This window comes from Micromesistius poutassou, assembly GCF_964030765.1.
Source record: "Micromesistius poutassou genome assembly, chromosome: 3".
Taxonomy (NCBI): domain Eukaryota; kingdom Metazoa; phylum Chordata; class Actinopteri; order Gadiformes; family Gadidae; genus Micromesistius; species Micromesistius poutassou.
In genome coordinates, this window is record NC_140273.1 from 14109071 (window position 1) to 14129461 (window position 20391).

The 20391-nt window shown below is 46.1% G+C and overlaps 2 protein-coding genes across 2 annotated transcripts; one reads left to right on the forward strand and one right to left on the reverse strand.

Annotated features, from left to right (window-relative positions):
- Window positions 1-134: 134 nt before the first annotated feature.
- gatb (glutamyl-tRNA(Gln) amidotransferase, subunit B) lies at window positions 135-11816 on the reverse strand (the record flags this gene model as incomplete). Its single annotated transcript, XM_084465143.1, has 13 exons — window positions 135-561; window positions 1066-1200; window positions 1632-1710; window positions 3730-3863; window positions 4395-4596; window positions 5113-5157; window positions 5526-5610; window positions 6799-6912; window positions 7172-7294; window positions 7611-7809; window positions 11105-11218; window positions 11326-11479; window positions 11656-11816. The coding sequence occupies 13 exons, from the start codon at window positions 11814-11816 to the stop codon at window positions 436-438; spliced, it is 1671 nt and encodes a 556-aa protein (XP_084321269.1). The 3' UTR covers window positions 135-435.
- Window positions 11817-11991: 175 nt separating this feature from the next.
- Window positions 11992-13028, forward strand: dctpp1 (dCTP pyrophosphatase 1). Its single transcript, XM_084465717.1, has one exon. It carries the CDS (start codon window positions 12065-12067, stop codon window positions 12614-12616), a length of 552 nt encoding a protein of 183 aa, XP_084321843.1. The 5' UTR covers window positions 11992-12064; the 3' UTR covers window positions 12617-13028.
- The last annotated feature ends 7363 nt before the right edge of the window (window positions 13029-20391 follow it).

Consider the following 20391-nt stretch of genomic DNA (forward strand, 5'->3'; position numbering starts at 1 on the left):
TCAAAGCTTTTCATTCATATTCAGCATGAAGTAAATGGTTTTTGAAAAATAAATAACATAACGTAAATTGGAAGTTTGAATGTGGCATAAATGTTTCTGATAATACAAAAAAAAACACAGCAGGTAGAAGATATCAGACAATTTGTTTATTGCTCAGAACACAAGCAGTATATACACAAAAATAACATAGCGTCTGTATTTACAGCAATCCCATAACACAGCTCACTTTTGAATACTCTGTGTACCCATAACCCGTTGTGAGGGAGTGCCAGGATGGAATAGAAAATATGTAGTCTTCTGCCTTATATAACCACGACTGTATACTTGATCTGTGACAGAGCAAGAGACACAGACACACAGACATACAAAGAGACAGACAAAACAGAGTGTGGTTTATCTCCCCGTGGTGATGGTGACCTGATTGGGTGGTGGTGTTCAGGAAGTCTTCTCCTCCAGAATGCTCCTCACTAGGACGGGCTCAGCCCTGCCCTTGGTCTCCTTCTGCACCAGACCCATCAGCCTGTTCAGGACCTTCTTGTTCCCCTCCTGCAACGCCCGCACCTACAGTACACCGGAGGGAGGGAGAGAGAGAGAGAGAGAGAAACATTTGTGCTGCCATAAGGCAAACACCCCCACATCTACCAAGTCTGACACCGAGAAACTTAGATGGAGCTTTTTCTCCCTCTCCCTTTCAGGCCATTACTGCTCTGAGCAGTGACCCCAACCCGCCAGGCCAGCTGGCTCCATGAGTCAAACACTCGCCCACCTCCAGCACAGAGGCAGCACACCGTATTTAAAGTTACTGTATTTTGTAAGCATTGTTTTGTTTATATATTGTATATTTTTCTTGCACATAAAACTTCTTTACATATTTTCCCAATATGTTATACTATGCATTGTACATGTTTTATAGGAGTTTGGCACACCAGCATTCCACTGCACGTACAACAACGAGCATGTGGTAAACAGCATCCTTGAATCTGGGCGTGTCATTCAGTGTGGTCTCCTCATGGTGTGAATACTAGTCCTCCCTCCACCGCCCTGGATGCCTTGAGGAGGTCTCACCAGGTCAGGGTTGGAGTCCAGCACCCTCTGGCACACACTCTGCAGGTCGCTGGAATCACAGACCAGCCCCAGGTCCTGCTCCCGCACAATCTCCGGAGCCCTCCTGCCTGGGTCCCTCCACATCTCCCCCAGGACCTACACACAGGGTGGGGGGGTGGGGGGGGGTGGTGTTGTGTAGTGGTGAGGGGGTTTTCAATCAACACTGAAGGGTACTGGGTGTGATGCGCCTCGATGTCTGTACTGTACTTGCCTGGAGAGAAAGAGGCTTAATCGCCCTACCTGCTCCTTAAGGAGGTCACTAAAAGTCACTGAGTTTCTTTGGATTAAAGCCTCTGCTAAATTACTAAATAAACGATATACATAGAACTAAAGGCCAGGCATGCCCGGCCTCTGTGAGGCTTCCTGAATAAATAAAGGTTAAATCAAATGAATAATAATAATCTCACAGGGGGGGGGGGGGGGTCATGTGATTGGCTGTCTAACTGAGACAGACAGACAGACAGACAGACAGAGGAAGAGAGAGGAAGAGACTGAGACAGAGACGGAGACAGACACAGAGTACGGACCTGCTTGGCGATGGAGGAGGAGATGTGTCCTGCTTCCTGGAGCTCCAGCAGCTCAGCCAGTGCAGACGGAGACACTGGACTATGACAAAGACAAATGGATGAGGGAGATGGGAGAGACTTGGAGAGACTAGTGAGAGCCAAGAGTGTAGAAGAAGTAGTGTGTGTGTGTGTGTGTGTGTGTGTGTGTGTGTGTGTGTGTCTGCCTTACAATAAAAACAATAAAAAAATTGAGCCCCCCCCCCCCCCCTCCCCCAGAGCTTGTAATGACTCAATGACTCAAGAAGAAGCAACAGCAATAAACATTATCCATGACACGCTTTTCCCAGAGGCAGCGGCCACGGACCGACCGCCGGGACACAACCGTGATGCTCCATCCCCTGATCCCCCGTCTGCACGCCATTATGCCCGGCGTGGCTCAATAACTCACCAGTCTGTCACCACACAGCACTGATGATTACTCCGTGTCCAATTCAATACCGCAGCCATCCGCCAAGTACAACCTGTGCCTGAACCCCCCCCCCCCGCCCTCCGCCCCCGCAAGACATCCTCCCAAACCCCCAGCCGCCGTCCCCCTAAGCCCCACCCGCTTCCCCCCTCCAGAAACAGAAAGTTGCCTTTCATTTACCGCGGGGAGTGCCGGGAACACTCCAGTGGCTTTGGAAGTACTCCTGCTCTTTCATCCGTCTGTAAATAGGCCGAATCTCACAGCTTCCAGCCGGCACTCCACTCGTCAGAGCAAGTACCTGCAGATTGTCTGGCGAGTGACCTTTCCCGTGAAGCCGTTTCAGGTGATTTCAAAACCGGGACTTGGCGTTGAAAGCCTACCTCTCTGATCCCGGGGGCCCCTTATTTGCCGCCGGAAAAAAACGTCCCCCCCCCCCCCCCCCCCCCGGTAACGCCACCTCGGAAGTGCTGGGATGCCGCCCCTTCTACAGCTAGTCCCTCTGTCTCACTTCCTCTCCATCTGTCATGCTAATAGAGTCGTGGGCATGGGTGAGGGGTGAGGGAGGGGTGAGAGGGGGGCGGTGGGCGTCCAGGTAGGGCCGGGTGTCGTGGTGGTCCATCATAACGGCCCTGACAGATAACCACCTGGGGGGTGGGGGGGGAGCGAGGCGTTGGCAGTGGTTCTGACACCATAAACATTAGCGCTGCTGTCTGGGGAGGATTTGAAGTGCAGACGAGATAGCTGCTGGCTAGACAGTGGAGTGGGTGGGGGTGGGGGTGGGGGGGGGGGGAGACGGCGCTTCTTAGACTTCATAGTCTAACAAGCGTCTTCTCGTACAACAAGGTTGTGTAACAATGACACTCCGAGCCCGGACCCCCCCCCCCCCCCCCCCGCCGACGTGGTAATATTTAGACTACCTGTAATTTCCTTTATTCCAGGAAACATGTTCCCGCTGGCAGGTTCTCGGAAGAAGATCCTAGGAGCAGACAGGCCGCAGGGGGGCCTCGGAGATGCTACGTAGTATAGCTTATTGTTTCATGACACAAGACAGCCAGTGCGATAACGCTCATTCATGGACTGTGAGCGATGACTAGGACACTCGTAGACATCACCGCAGGGGCGCACTGGCCTGCGAGCCTGACGTACCACGACGTACCCATTAACCCACCGGTTGTTCCTCGTGTCGTTCGTGACGCAAACCATGTAGACGCTCGGCATAAATAAATAAATAAAACTTAAATCGAGTGACTCAGTTCAGTTGGATTAACGGTTAGCGGTGCGAGCACACTCATCATTGTTCATTTGTCGCTCTGCATTGTTAAAGGTTCTTGGGATTGCCCTTTATAAACTCACACAAATCTTGGAAAAGTGAATAAATGTCTACTTTGGTTGTATCGTGGTACTTTGAACTGCTATGCCCCTGACAGAGGCCAGGTATTTTCTAGTCTTATACCAGATGACTGAAGACGAGAGCCTTTCTTTCTTCAAACATGGATAAAGGACCAATCAGGATTCTAGTCCACGAATATTAAATTAGTGGTCGCCACGGAGACAAATGAAGCACTTTAATAACCAATTTTAGAAATTTCAATTATTCCTCTTGGATTTACCCTGATGACAGTTACATTCCACATATGTGTGTGCATGTCTCACCATTTGCTCACACTTAGGTTGTGCTGTTTGAGATGACCCAGCAGCTCATTTGTCACCCAGCCAATCAATTTCCTCGGCTCCTTCCTGGTCTCCTTGACAACGGCCTCAAAGTATTCCATCAGCCCATCCTCATTCTGCAACAGATCAAATATCATCACTGGTTCCAATTTAAAACACGCCCTGACTAGCATCAACAGAATTAATCACCAGCACTAACCCATTTCTTCCCTTTTTTGTGTGCAGTGAAGACTTTTAAGTTAGGTACATTTTACAACATGGAAATATATTAGCCAATGAGATTTAGTGGTGGCACTTCAAACACACATAATTACCAAATTATGTGTTATATTAATCAAGTACATCTAATCGTATGTTAATCAGTAAGGAGCATAATCAAATAGGTTAAACATCTAGGGGATGGTGGTGATAAATTCCAGGATTACCTTTTTTTGTGGAAAAAATGATTACATGATTAATTAACAATTATCAAAAAACTATTTATAATTAACATAGTTTATTTTTTTTTGGTCTTGGTCTACTCTGTTTTTTAATCTAAAGTTAATTATTTTTTAAAAATTTTTTTTATCTATGATTTAAAAAAATATATCTAAAAGTTCACCACAATAAGGAAACACGAGCATCAAGCACAGGGGCCGGAGACTCACCACCAGAGTGAAGCTGTGCTCGGGCAGGAGGCCGTAGGAGCGCACCAGCCGGCCCCTCTTGACACTGGGCAGCTCGGGGAGACCTTCCCTCAGGCCCTCCAGCACCACCACCCCCTGCCCGGGGCCCTCCAGCAGGCCGGCCGGCACGGAGCCCTGGTCCTCGTACACCACCAGGGGGGGCAGGTTGGGCTCCGGCATGAACCTAGGTGGGGGGGGGAGCCAGGTGGCAGGAGGAAGGTGGGGAGGAGGAGGGTGGGTGGTTAGCGGTGGCGCGGTGGGCGGACAGGCTTTTCTTTTTATCATCAGCAGCGGCCGAGATAAGCTCAGGAGGTGCTGTGGGTTGGTGGCAATGGGGGCGCGGATGTTGTTGTTGATGCCGATACGCCTTCTCTCGACACAGACTCCTCGTCACACATCGCAGCCTCCCTCTAATCGCTTGGTTCCGCTGGGGGCCACACCCCCTTTAGTGCGTGTCGGGCGTGCCTATCAGAGTGCTCTCTGACAGGCACCCTTGGGCGTTGGGTAGCGTGCGCTTATCTAGCCCATCTACAGAGCTGCAAGTCTGCCCCTCTGCTGCGATGCTTGCTTGTTGCACTGGGGGGCGGGATGGGATGGGGGGGGGGGGGGGTCATGCAAGCCCAAGCGTGCACGCATGCATGCATGCATGCACACATGCACATTTTCTGTGGTACCTTAAACATCCCATAACCCGACTCACCGGTAGTCCTGGAGACCCTCCTTGTCCCTCATGGGAATGGTGTGGCTGGAGGAGGAAAACCACATGAGGCTGTTAGGGAGGAGCTGCCCACGTAAAGGAACACATGGGAGCCAGCTGGTCAAATCTGAACAAACAGTTCAGGAATTCTTTTCTTAGGTTTTAAGACACAAATAATGTTTGAGAGAAACATTCTTCATAGATTGACAGCGAAGCTTTGTAGCGACAACAAGCTACCAGTTGAGGAATAACATTCATTCTATTTCATCTAGTTTATTTTGATGAGAGGGCTGTCACAGGCACTGCCTGTCTCCGTCTGTCCGTCTGTCAGTCTGTCCGTCTACTGTGGCCGTAGTCATCCAGGCCTACTAACAGAACACAGAGCATGATGTAGCCTGGGAGGTGAATCTTCTCACCCCGATTTTGAGTCGTATGTTCGGGTCTCGTTCAGGACCACCTCGCCTCTCTCCAGAGCCTCGATCTGTCGCTGGATCTCGTAGTCTGGGGGTGGGGAATGAAAGTGGGAGTGAGTTACACACACACACACACACACACACACACACACACACACACACACACACACACACACACACACACACACACACACACACACACACACACACACACACACACACAGGGCGACACATCTTAATAGATTACACCCCTGACATCTGCTCCACCGCCCGTGAAGTGAAGTGCCTTTGACGACGTGTGAGTGTTGAAGTTGACAAATGATCCTTTTGGCACGCTGACTTTTTTTTAAAAATACCACTTCAGCTGCAGCAGCTGACTGAAGCCAACAGGTCTTCACAGAGAAGCCGATCCAGTGATATGTTCGTCGATGACTTCTTAATGTGCCCTCGGCACAGAAGTGCCCTACTGTTGTGTTTGAGGCGGGAAGAACCAGAACTCTGCTGAAAACACTAAAACTAATGTTTACACTAGTGTGTGATTATCGGTGAACATCTGTCGCTAAGCTAACCGGCGTGGCTACATAATATGCATCTTAATGCCTCATGCCCTGGGATAAACCCCATTCCCCCTCGCAGTCTTCCTCTCCTGGATGCAGGTAGGGAACAAGAAGCGCTTTTCAAAGAGTTTCCTCTGAAGGATAAAGTGCAGGAGATGAGACAGAAGTTGTTTATAGACTTTTCCCCGGGCATCGCTTGGGAGCTGCGGGTGCATCCACTGTTTGTGTCCTCACTTTATCTTGACAAGCAGTTTGCCTAGGAGCACATGCATAATTACCCATATGTGGAGTGATTGTCTCAGGGCAAACTGATTGCAAATGTCATCTTCACGAAAAAGCTTCACTCTTTCACTGTGTGTGTGTGTGTGTGTGTGTGTGTGTGTGTGTGTGTGTGTGTGTGTGTGTGTGTGTGTGTGTTGTGTGTGTGTGTGTGTGTGTGTGTGTGTGTGTGTGGGGGCTTGTTTACGCACTTCTCCTGACGGTTCAGTCAGGCAGTGAGATCGGCTTCAGTCAGAGCAGCTTTCAGCCCTCGCCTCCTCTCAACAGCGTTCGCTCACACCCATTTCACACACAATGCCCTAACCCCACACAGTGCTCTGAGTGAGGCGCTGTCCTTGTTATCGTCCCTGAGAAGCCCAGCAGGAGGCTCTGATCGTTATCCCCCCCCCCTTCCCCCTCTGGTTTTTGGCAGGTTTCTGACAAGCCCCCTGATGACTCACCGATAGCTCTGGACAGGAAGCGGGCGCTGTTGATGTTCTTCACCTCCGTCCGGACACCCAGCGCTTCCCCCGGCCGGTGCACCGACACGTTGGCGTCCACCCTCAGCTGGCCCTCTGGGGGGGGGGGGGGGGGGGGGGGGATGGATACCGAGTAACAAGGGTGGTGGTTAGAGGAGCGGGGAAAGAACCAGAGAGACAGGAGAAACATGGCAGGGTTTAGGGGGGAGACCCAGAGCCACAAGAGCGGCCAACATGGGTTGAGGGTCTCATCAGTGTTAGTGTCAGTGAGGGAGGGAGACGGGCCGAGGCAAGACAGGGGAGAGTCGTTTTGAACAGAGTCAGGGGGGGTGGGTGGGTGGGAGGCCTTCCCTACCTGACATGTTTCCTTGACAGGTGCCCAGCGCCTGCAGAACCAGCTGCAGCTCCCTGACGGCCGCGGCAGCCTCCTCCCCACAGCTCATGTCTGGCTCCATCACCAGCTCCATCAGGCCTACGCCTGGAACATCACAAACCAGAGCCACGTTGTCGCCACCTCACTAACCTCACTTGATCCTCTCTGCACACAACTCAGCTCAACTGTCCCTTCAATAACCAAAACAAAACCATCCGCTTTAAAACGGCCAGCTGCCCCAGCACAGTATTAGTATTTTGTTTGGGTATAGCAACTGAAATAAAAATGGTGATAAGCTTTCTGCTGTACGACAATGAGATGAAACAACCTTGATAAAAAAAATGTTTTAAACCTCATTGGATTTTAAAAAAACATCAAAATCCCTCTGAGATGACCCAAATTGACTTAGGGTTGTGTTCACCTGCTCTGTTGAGGTCAATGAGTGTCTGGCTCCGCTGGTCGTCATGGAGACTCTTGCCGCTGTCCTGCTCCAGCTGGATCTGCTTGATACGGACAGTCTTGCTCTGGATCTGGTTCCTCTTCCTGCCGCCGAGGAGGCTGTAGGCCAGCTGGCCGTCCACCGCCACGGCCCGCCGCTGCTGGGTGATCTGGTAGCCGGCCTGACGGAGAGGGCCAGGTTTTAGGACAACGCGACCGCTTCGGCTGCAGCGAGGGCCGCACCAGGGCTCCCGGTCGATGACACAGGGACAGTCACGCGGTTTACCATTCAAGCATTAGAGCTTTTCACAGAGGCGCCATCGTAGGAGAGACACAGGTGTGGCTCATAACTTTAGTTAAGGGTCTGCTGCTTGGCAGGCATTACCTTGTTCAATACGATTCCATAGATGATCCTGTACACCCTGTACATTGCATGAGTTCATTGATTGAATGACGATGCAGAGGTTGCATTGAGCCCTGGTGGTCCAAATCAATGTTGGCAATTCTTCAGCCTATCCTACTCGAGATCGTCACGTGAGTGAACCTGTGTTTCTCTTGTGGTTTTCCGGAGTTGTCCTTGATCACAGAGAGCACTCGATTTTTCACAATCTATGTCCTTAAAAGCATTCATTAAAATCAAGAGGTACCCTCGTCTCAACAATGACAAATAACAAACAAGACGCTGGAGGGGGGGGGGGGGGCACTCATTCTTGACAGCGTGTCAATGAACAAACAATGCTCAAGAAAAATATGCTGTGAACCCTCTAATAGGGCAAAAACCTTCATGGTAAATGCGCCACTGTGAATTCTGCTGTGGAATAACAATAGTGCAGTCTCACACAGCGACGCAGGGCCAGGCGGAGGTGAGGCGAGAGGGGCCATCAATTAAACAACCACTCCATGCCGGAGCCTTCGTTACTATGTGGGCTGGGCCCTTGTCATCTTACTCGGGTATATGCAATCACAGAGGAGAGATATACAGAGAGAGAGAGAGAGACAGAGAGAGAGACAGACAGACAGACAGAGAGAGAGAGAGGCAGACAAACAGGCAGACAAACAGGCAGACAGACACAGACAAGCTAACCGAGAGAGACAGACAGACCGACATAGAGAACGAGAGAGATACAGAAAAAGAAAGAGAAAGAGAAAGAGAGAATAAATATTTCATCTGCTCTGCTGCTCCACTACCGAGAGAACTGCTGCTGCTCATCCACCATCACTTTGGGCTTGTTACCGTGGAAACCGGCATCGCACTAAGGAAAAGCATTATTAATACCTATTGGCATGCGGGGGGTTGCCGACGAAGGAGACATGGAGGTAATTAGTCATTGTGTGTGTGTGTGTGTGTGTGTGTGTGTGTGTGTGTGTGTGTGTGTGTGTGTGTGTGTGTGTGTGTGTGTGTGTGTGTGTGTGTATTGTCTGCGTTCAACAAAGAGAATAAAATGTAAACTGTGTGTCTGACTTCAGTAAACAATGACACATCCCAAAGCAAGCTTTTGCCCTTCTGTTCCTTTGAAGATGCTTGTCTTTATCAAAGACAATCTCACTTAAAGTCTTCATTCAAGCATTTGCACACGTGTGTTACCCTGGAAATCCAGAGTTCTTGCAAGAGCACAATTCGAAAACAATTGCTCAGCGAGTCACTCTGGGAACGAGCAATATACTCACTCCCCGATTCCCCTGGCCCAGAACATTAACCAATCACATCGGTGTATCTAATATAGGAGGGCCAAAAGCTTGCTGTTTTACCGACCGGATACGGCAAGAGCCTTATCTATTGGTTAGCTCCACTGGTCTGGATACGTCACCCCTTATAATCTTCTGATTGGTCGTAGTGTTATCCAATTGCGTGCAGTGATATTTTAAAATGCATGCTTGGGCCCGCCTTGAGTTGGGCCATTTTCATTACTCGTTGCCAGACCCTACAGCTTTCTAGATGGGGGTCTGGATTTCCAGAATACACATGTTGCATTGTGAAAGCAATCAATACAATTAAAAATGTGCCTTCCTGTGCAATAAGTTCCCTTGCTGACGGCTTCATGTTTAGCAATGCATGGTGAACAATAGCTAGATCCAGCCTAATCTTTCCTCTTCCCAACCACACACTGTTGACGTTATGGGGACTAATGATCTCCAACACACTATCCCGTCGCCGACGCCTTGACATTTGAAACCCATTATAAAAAGGTGTCATACTTGTTTAGATGGACCCACGCATGAGGTTTTACTGTTGGACTGCCTTTGCATTCCCCTCATTACTCATTCTAACTTAAGACGCATCACAGAAACACATTTTCACTCATTAGGAGACATGCACTTAACATCAAGGCAGGCTTATTTCAAAGCCTTGATATTTTAGGGAACGTGTGATTATTTATTTGTGCCGGTGGTCCATTAGTGCGGAGTGAACAGAGGACTATATTAAATATGAACTGATGATACTGTTTCGATAAATGTTACATATGTGCCCAGGCTTTATTTAATGAGCGAATAAAATATGTAATTTGTAGCGTGACTCATCAAAAACACCTCAAGTAATCTTTTGATTTTAAACCTTTACAGTCAAATGTTCACTAGTGCTGGCTAAGTTATGTTAAGTCATGTTTGCTGTTGGCTAATCACAACCTCACAGCTTATTGGCCAACAGACAACATGATTGGTCGAAACAAATCAAGTTATTAAGCAATACATCTGAAATTTCTTCCTGACATTGCTTCATGTTTGAACGCTGAAAACCATGAATGTATGCATGTGAAATACAATTAGTGGGATTGGCAATGGTCTGGAGGAAACTTTTTCCCATATAACCATGATAGATTACCTAAAATAAGGACAAGATACCAATGCTAGGTCACTATGATCATATATTCCACATCTATGACACCCTTGGCTAAATTTGATGACCCCTACAATGACATGTGACAAGCCAGGAAGACAGTTCCTTCTTCAATGATAAGAAAATCTAGAAAAGCAATTAACCCATTACTTTTTTCAGTAATTGTTAGTGACTCAATAACATAAACTTTCATAAGCATTCTCCTTATGTAGCATGAGAGTGGAATACTCTGTGCTGCCTTATACAGTATAACTTTCCAAGGGCACGGTCAAATTTTGTGGACAAAATTAAGGAAATGTTAGGCCTAAATTATACTATTGCCATTAAATTGAATGGTTGCAAGAAAGTTTATCCGTCCCATTTGAGAAATATTTTAGGCTTTGGCAAATAACAAAGTGTGCAATTATATGCATGACAATGGACATTTTTACTGTTTCAGAAATCACAAGTTATGGCCCAGGGATAGATGCATAAAACATGTGACGAAAATAGGGAGAAAGACAAATCAAAACGTAGCATAATATGCATGGCCCAATTGGCTGCATTTTCCTTCCCACCAGACCCTTTGGATTAATTTGTATATTTTTGTTTTTACACTTCATCACAGAAGATAGCAAATGGAACATAAAGTTTCCTCTCACCGGGAGGTCTGCATAGAAGTAGTGCTTCCTGTCAAAAAATGATTTCTTGTTGATGGTGCAGTTGAGCGCCAGGGCTGTCATTACTGCTGCTTCGACGCATCGTTTGTTAAGCACCTAGGAGAACAGATGGACATTATGTGTTAATTACTCTATAATGACTACAGCAATGAAAGTGTAAACATTAAAACGAAATCCATTGTTTGTGTAAGTTAAATAATTACTGGCAATGTCCCCGGCAAGGATGCGTCAAAGAATGACACCAGGGAATTTGGCGGTGCAGAGAAGCCGACTTTAGACGCAGAGAAGAGTTTCGTGTTGGACTGAATCTGCGCATGGATTTCCAGCCCAACTACACCGACCAGCTCATGAGGACGACTACGGCAAAGACAGACAAGTACATATTTCAGCATTGACAATGGCTATTAAAGGCTGTTCGCTGTACTATTCTGAAAACCATAGAAGTCCATGCATATAATGTATAGCCTCAATTCATAACACATGATCACTTATGATACTAAAACAGACAAGAAGTCATACGCTACATTACCTACCTCTTTTTTTGTGGATGGGCTTGGCTAGTGCATCGTGAAGCAGACGTGCTTATCTTCTTAGTAACACATTGTCTGTGTATATTGCAAGCCTTATGATAAAATAAAGCGCTTTGTTTATTGACATACAACAGGGGAGTTACTAGGACAGTGCAGGCGGCCATGCTGTCTGTATGACAGCATCGGTTGGCAGATGGTAGGGAGCTGGGAGCTGTAGTTCTTGGGCAAGGTCGTAGTAGCCGTACGATTGAACAGTGTTTTCGAAAATAAACTACAAATGAATGCATACATAAAAAACGATTGCACATCCTGTTTCCGGGGTTTAAGTCATATCCGGGTTGTAACTGGCGGGAGTATTTCGCGTGGCACTTTTTGGTGCCTCTTCTGCAGTTCATATTTTTAACCCTTGACTATGGCAAAAATGGCAACAAATGGAGATGCAGTCAACGGACATAAAGACAATTTGTTAACCTTATCGAACCACAATCACGGAACCCACAATGGCTCAAACGGTGAAGGGTCAAATGGAGTAACGTCAACCGATCGTCTCCGTCCGACGCTGACGAACGGAGCAGGTGGAGACCAGAAGTTCACTTTCAGCAAGGAGCCCACGTTGGAAGAAGTTCGCCGACTGCAAGCTGAGTTCACAGATGAGCGGGATTGGAACAAGTTTCATCAACCCCGCAACCTGCTGCTGGCCCTGGTTGGAGAGGTGGGAGAGGTGTCCGAGCTCTTCCAGTGGCGGGGGGAGGTCGCCGAGGGCTTGCCCGGTTGGACCGACTCCGAGCGGGAGCATCTCGGCCAGGAACTCAGTGATGTTTTGATTTATCTGGTCGAGTTGGCCGAGAAATGCCACGTCGACTTGCCACAAGCCGTCCTCCGAAAAATGGCCCTGAACAGACTGAAATACCCAGCGAGCAAAGTGCAGGGGTCCTCTAAAAAATACACCGAATATAAGGACTGATATTGTCGTTTGTCTCGGTTCCCTGTTGAAGAGGATAGTTGAAACTACACGTTAACGTTGCCTCTTAACTGACTGCTGGTCGGTTTTTATTTCTGAGCTTTCTGGGCTTTTTTTGGTTTCTGAGCTGCTATCAGTTCTCTCATTGCATGTTACTTTAAGTGAGGACTTTCAAAGTTGTTTTTTTTAATCAAATATGTATTATCATTGACTTTTTAATCTGGAGTTCGTGTTGTGATCCAATCTATATTGAGGCATTTTTCATGCCAATGGCGGATCATCTGGTGTTTATCATGACTACACCTAAAGTGATGCAGAGTTTGGTCATGTTTGCTGTGTTCATTGGTTGTGTTTTTCTTCCTGACTGGTGTATGCTCTTCTGATTTTACATAGAACTAATGGTTTTCAAAGTAAATATCTTTGACTCTGCCCCTTGTTTGTGTGCAATCTGTGATATTGGTGCCTATGGTGATGTTTAGTCAAATTGTTTGTTTAATATACAGCTAACTTTAGACCATGCTTTACACGTCCTAGTCATCAGATTGTCTTGACAAACCGGCTGGTTGACAAACCAGCCACAGCTTGTTATTTAGGTGTGGTTTGTCACGGTAACTTCTATACCTACATGTATGATGCGCCCCAAATCTGTTTTCATTTTGCAACTAAAATGGAAATGTTGTAAATGTCAGTGGTTGCTGGTGCTATGGTGCTCCATTTTTATCAGAGGGATTTGGACCACAAGGAAAATTGAAAGGCTGAGCTTTAAAACCAACATTTACCATCACTTTCTCTCAATAGCAAAGTGTTAAACTGTCACAGCAGGCCAGCTTCCAACAGAGCATTTGTGTGTGAAGGGAAGCCTGTTTGGTACAGAAACTACATGTTGAACATCTCCCCATTGAAAGTTAAACCTCCAAGCACTGTGGGCAGTCATGGATTAAAGAGAAAAATGTCCTCCATAATCACAGCAGGGTTATTCCAATCCCATCCTTCATTCCTATTGCTTTATCATATCCAAAGTTAATGGTCTCTCTAGTCAACTGAAGCAGAAATACAACCTACAGAAATACAAATTAAAGGTGGTTCTGTCTTAAAAAGATGAATATTTCACTAATCTGACCCATGTCCCATACCATTGCATCCGTTCACTTCGAGGCCCATCTGACTTAAACAGTTCCCAGTGAATAACTACTCTATTCTGCTGTTGCCATGACGGAAAACCAGAGACAGGATAATTAATACTCATGGCAATATGTTGTGTTGTTTGAATATGTATTCAAACAATGTATTATTGTATTCTTTGCGTATGACTATAGATATGTACAAACGTGGTGACCTCCAGAGGTCAGATGACGCAGCATCAAGTGTAGGTGTTTTAGGCATTTATTGGGTATTGAAAATGGTTCTATTTCTTACGCACGCACATCTTTGTTTCCTCAGCCAGACAGCAGTGGGAGCAGCAGATCACTGTGTATATATATGTCTGCACATGGCGTGCGTGCACTGTTGTCATTCAGGGTTTTCAGAATTCTGTACACTGACTAATGGAATCATTTCCTTCCATTCATGTGTGCCACCCCCACACATCTTTTCATTTCCGTCTAGGTATTTGACAAGTTGTCTTCACTGGTAACCCTGGAGCCGAACAGGTAGGCAGTGCAAGTCATTCAGTGTATGATTTAGACTTCTCATTCGTCATTACTGGCCTTCACAGGTTTCGCCTGGCTCGCGGGCTTCTGTTAATGACAAAGCCATTATTTATTTATTTGGCTGGATGGTGTTTGTTTATTTCAGAAATCCCACATTCACATTGAACTACACATGGCAATGTTTTCCCAAACAGATTCATGTGCCTTGCATTATAACTGGTGGGAATACAGTTAAGTTGAAAGTGAATACAACTGTTTGCAGATTGAAATGTCAGCATCCAAAAGCCATTGGCACCAACAATTCAATGATCTAATGTTCTGTATAAATATGAATAATAACTATAAATCTACCTGATAGTAGCCTACATCTGCTACACAGAACACTTTAAATAAGTCCACAACCTATTTAAAACTACAGCGAAACATCAGAAAACCATCTGACACATTTGGGTCGTTAGCTAGGAGTGATCCCAAAGTTGTATCAACGTGTAGCAGAGATAAAGGTCCTACACGGTGGCCCCGAGCTAGCTGGCAGCCGCAGTGCTAATATAGGACACACCGGGAGAGCAACAAGCGTCTGTTTGGAAGTGTTTCGACTTAGTCAAAAGAGACTCATAAACATGAAAGAGAATCTCATTTGCCTCACTGACGCACAATGCCGCTAGAAGTATACATAGCCTACAAGTGTTCAACTCAAGCAAGTCAAACAACAACTTGGGTTTGAATTGTGTGTAAAACTTTTGAGTGCACAGAATATATGACTGCAAAAACTACGCACTTCAGGCGAAAAAATGTGGCCACAGTGGTGCTTTTGTAAGCAATTGGAGCCGGACTCAGAACATTGCTTTCTCTATTCCAGCGCAATAGTAGCCTTAGCCTATCATTTGAGTCCTGAATCATAGCAAGGCTCAATCCCAGAGTGCTTCACGCCACTGCTCCTCCGGGGTCCGTGGAGAGGTGATGGACATTCTGCGGTGGCGTCCTAAATCATTCGTCGGGACTGGTCAGACAAGCTTTGCATTGTGGGGCTGAAATTGGATTTTAGCTGGCCAGCAATGGCAAGGTCTGAGCCAGCCTCCTTGCTCTGTCCAGTTGAATTTGGTCCTCCACCTTCTGAATGAGTCATCATGCGTTGTGGAAACGATGAAGTCGGAGGGTGTGTGTGTGTGTGTGTGTGTGTGTGTGTGTGTGTGTGTGTGTGTGTGTGTGTGTGTGTGTGTGTGTGTGTGTGTGTGTGTGTGTGTGTGTGTGTGTGTGTTGTTTCTATGGGATATGTGTTGCCATTTAAATAGAAAGTCTAAGGCTTTGAAGTCCACCTCTTCTTTGTTGGTCTATATATATTCTATTTGAATTTCCTCTCTGCCTAGAGCAGGACTGAAGAGCAGGCAAGTCCTTCACATTTCCTTCCGTGGTTGTGATTGGTGTGAGTTGCATTCATCCAGCCTGGAAGAATTCATGTATGAATCAGGTTGAATCAGCTATCAAGCACAGAACATTACAGGCCTGTGATATGATATCCATGGCTTAAAATATATGACTAGGTATGTTCTCTTTCCAAGAACCAAAGACACAAGGCATACAAGACAAGATTATCAGCATAAAAAAGTGGTAGTTGCTATGTAGGTCTGTTGCTACGGAGACGCTCGTTCTCTGGCGTACTGAGTGAACGAACGGCTGCGTGTTCTCACCACAGGGGGGAGCCCTGTTGCTCCGTATCCTCTGTGTTTTGGTGGCCCCTGGTTGGACCGCATAAAAAAAAAGTATAATTTGACACTATAACCTCATTATGAAGCGAGGGGAAAAAGCGAAGGTGTCTTGTTTTCATGGCGTACAACAGGTTCATGAGAATGTCACGTTATAAAAGTTTGCCCATTGAAACACACTCAGTCAGTGTGGTGACTCATATATATATTATTTCTCTTTATCCGTGATAAAAAAAAAATGCAAGCATTTTACATTTTAAGTAGCTCAGAAAGTAAGACTGATTGGTTGAAATGTATTCAGTGAGCTTTTTATTGGACCTTGAACATCACTTCCCTTTGTAACGCAACGAGAAGTAGGTGCAGTGTGTTTTTACTGTAGGAGTTATGAGGGCCGATTACTCACTGTGTGGATGTGCAGGAGAAGGGTGATATTTCATCTGGCCAGTCCTCTGAAGGCAGTACACCCTCTACATTTTTCTCGCTTTGTTTTTGCTGATAATGCAGAACCGTTACCAGACACAACACAAAGTGCTAAAACATAAATGATACATGTAACAACCAACATGATAATTCTAATTGTGGAAGAAGAAATAATGTAATAATAATAATGTAATAACATGTTTTTACAAAATGTAAACAAAAACATCACGTTACAATTCTTCTTTAAGGGATGAAACCCAGCACCCACATAAATAAACAAACTCATACCAATGCGGTTAACCTAGCCAATGCAATATTATACAAAAGTAAACTGAGCCAAATTTCACTCACAAAAGGAGAGTGTGTATGGGGACTCACACCACCATAAACCATGATTTGTTTACGTCCGCCTCGGACAAAGCTGATCCAATTGGAACACAAAAGAAGGATAGTTGAGTTGTGCCCCGTCTAAATCACCGCCTCAGTCATGGTGGACCAAAGAAATGCTCAGCGAGAGCCAACCACCAGGCGACAGGAGAAGAGTGCTGGGTACAGGGCAGTGGTGATGGACCCCCCGCAGAACACGGAAACAACATGCAGCCAAGAGAGACTGAAAGAGACCAACAGAAATGGACCAGATGACCAGTAACTTGAGCAAGCAAGCCGGAGCGCTGCATGTGGCGAGGCCACACACCCCTGCCCCTGGACACCTGCAGCATGGCACTGGGGAGACAGGCCACAGGGAGTCATGGAAACATGTGTCCGTGCGTGCAGCGAACCAGGGAACCCAAAAGTCCCTGGGGTATCCCCCCCCACCCCCATCCCCAGCCACAATCACACCCCTGAATGCAGTAGGTTCTAAAACCCTTTATCGAAGGGCTGTTGGCCCGCTTACGTCGTTTATCATACACACATTAGCACATCACATTAGCCTTTGTCTGTGTGTGTGTGTGTGTGTGTGTGTGTGTGCGTGCGTGCGTGTGTGCGCGTGTGTGTATAAAATGAAATGTAATGAAACATCGGTAACACTTTACAATAACCATAGTTTATAAATGGTAAATAGACCATTTATAAATGGTTAATAGACCATTTATAAATGGTTAACAGCTTATAGACCAATTATAATGGTAAATAGACCATTTATAAATGGTTAAATAGACCATTTATAATAGGTAAACAGATAGTTTACTAAGTTTACTAATGTTTAATCATCATTTATAAACAGCAAGACCAATCATAAATGGTAAATAGACCATTTATTAATATTTAACTATCATTATAAATGGTCTATTAACCATTTATAAATGGTCTATTTACCATTTATAAACTATGGTTATTGTAAAGTGTTACCGAAACATCTGACCCCTTGAAACTGTACTTTTGGTTTCTCGCAAACCCGTGACGGTTTGGTACTTTGTGTGTGTGACAAAAAAAAAGTAAAGAAAAAAAAGAAACTGCAAGTTTCACGCTCTGCCTTTCGCCCATGGCTGAGCTGGTCATTAACCCATGCCACGGGTGCCTTTGAATCGCCGATCGCAACAGCTGTGGGCTGGCTCTCGGCCTGTGACTGCAGCTCCCGGTGGACCTCAGTGCGCGGGGTCCAGAATACAGATAAGCCCTGCGTAAATCCACTGGCAGCCCCCCCATTGGTTCCGTTGTGGTAATTTGTGCTTCCCTGTTGTCAGAGGCACGCAAGAGAGGAGACGGAGCCACAGCTGCTATGGGGCGGGCCTGTTGTTTGCCTTCTCTCCCGTCTTGTTCTGGTTCATTCAGTTGTTCAGTTGAACTGAACCTCCCTCTGCCATCCCAAGGCGTTGATGAGGTTTTTGTCTTGAGGAGACGTCTCATTTGGGCCTGCAATGGTGGCTATTGGCTTTGTGCCTGAGTCTCAACGTTAGCTCAGATGGCCCCCCCGAGAAAAAAAAAAAAAGGTAATCCAACTTGATGTGGATCCTTTATGAAACGTTTAGCGTGGCTGTGCTCGAATGCAGCATAACTTACAACAATGAGATGGGATTTCCAATAACAACATTCCCTTTTGGGTAATAGAGAAATTCAGTTGAATAACTCAAACCATAAAACCAATCTCAAGTAGCAAGACGCCGTTTTATCTAAATTTTACTTGTGGAGATGAAATTAAAACTAGTTGAGTTGTTTATGAGGAACTAAAACTGGCAGACATTATGCTAAACCCTTTTTAACGCAGACTGTCGTTCTGAAATTGCTGAAAACCATCCCCATCTCCGTTTGAACATATTACAACATGGCAGCTCAAAGGCGATGATTTGGTAAGGATGTACTGTATATAGCGCCAACATCTTCATTGTATATTGTAGGTGAAAGACACAATTGTAAGTCCAGGGATGACTACCATTGTTAATGCCCTTTAATTTATTTGCTAGCCACTCATGGCACATACTCACATACACTTACTGACTTACTTGAAAGAATTGATAAGATAACTTTAGAATTTATAATGGTACATATAATTTATAACATTGATGTGATGCTAAACAAGGGGCCATGTACAAAATACTCCATTAACTTCCAACCTAAGAAGTTTTGGTCGTGTTAACAAACTTACTTACTAAATTAGTAAGTACATTGTGAGAAAAAAGTACATTGTGAGAGTGCCATTACATTGACACTGCACAATGCACCTTTTCCACACAATCTAATGCACATGACATTTGGAAGTAATGAGAGCGGTACCCAGCACTAGATTTTCTGTGTATTCAAGCCAAAACACGCAGAATATGTCACTACACATTTGACCTAATTTGCATTTATTGTGTGAATGTCTGCCCGGCTTAATTTCATGGTTGCTTTGCATCGGCCCTCTTTTCTCTTTACAGAAGATCCTCCACATTAGCTGAAGCTTCAAGGCTGTTTTCTGTTCTCTCTCGTTCATTTATTCATTACAGGGCCTGCTGGCTTGTTAGTGATTTCATCTGTGAAAAATGAATCTCTGATGAATGCAATATTGGCTATGCCTTTTAAAGAGATGTTTTTCTTGTCTTTCCGGTCCCCATTGTATGTACAAAAATTATGTTTCCAATCACCTTCATCGCACAAAGACAAACAAACATCTGTGCATTAACACACACAAGCACACATACACATACCACCAACAGGCACATACACACAAACAACAGTACACACACACACACACACACACACAAACACACACACACACACACACACACACACACACACACACACACACACACACACACACACACACACACACCACACACACACTCACAAACAACAACACGCACACACAAAAACAACAACAACACACATGCGGAATGTCAGCCCAGCTTAAGCCCCTCAATTCTCTATAGGTTGGATCAGCCCTCCTTCATTAGTAACACAAATCACCACCTACAATACACTTGCGGTCCGCCTTGACATTCCCGTCCCCAACAAACCCCCCTCGCTCTGCAACCAATGCCCGCCCTCCCAGTAGGTTTGGAGAGACCTCTATCCAGCCTGGGTGTCCATACACCCAGCCCTGGCTACAATAGAGACCCAGGCCCCCGGGACAGCCTCTCTAGGAATGTGTGTGTGTGCATGTGTTTTTGTTTGTGTTTGTGTGTGTGTGTGTGTGTGTGTGTGTGTGTGTGTGTGTGTGTGTGTGTGTGTGTGTGTGTATATGTGTGCGTGAGAAGGCTGATTAGATGTTTAATTATTACAGCAGGGTCTTTCAGTCCAGGAGGTCCTCTTGTCCCATCTCAGGAAGCAAGTATATTGGAGGAAACCACTAAGGAATGGAGGGTGGGGAAGGCGGGGGGGGATCTAAGATGGAGTGAGGCGAGGAGATAACCAGAGGACAAGAGAAGAGAGGTGAAATATGCGCTATGTGCTGGCAGGCCCGCTTGCAGTGGCGTAGAGGAGGGGCCTTGTCGCCCCCTATTCAGGGTGTGTGCCACCGAGTGGTTGGTTCCCACAACCCCGCATATAGACACAGATATAGGGGCACCACCGTGCCAAAACAAGAGGG

Excerpts from the sequence above, each read along its gene's own strand:
- dctpp1 (XM_084465717.1), top strand. The coding sequence starts at position 12,065 with ATGGCAAAAATGGCAACAAATGGAGATGCAGTCAACGGACATAAAGAC.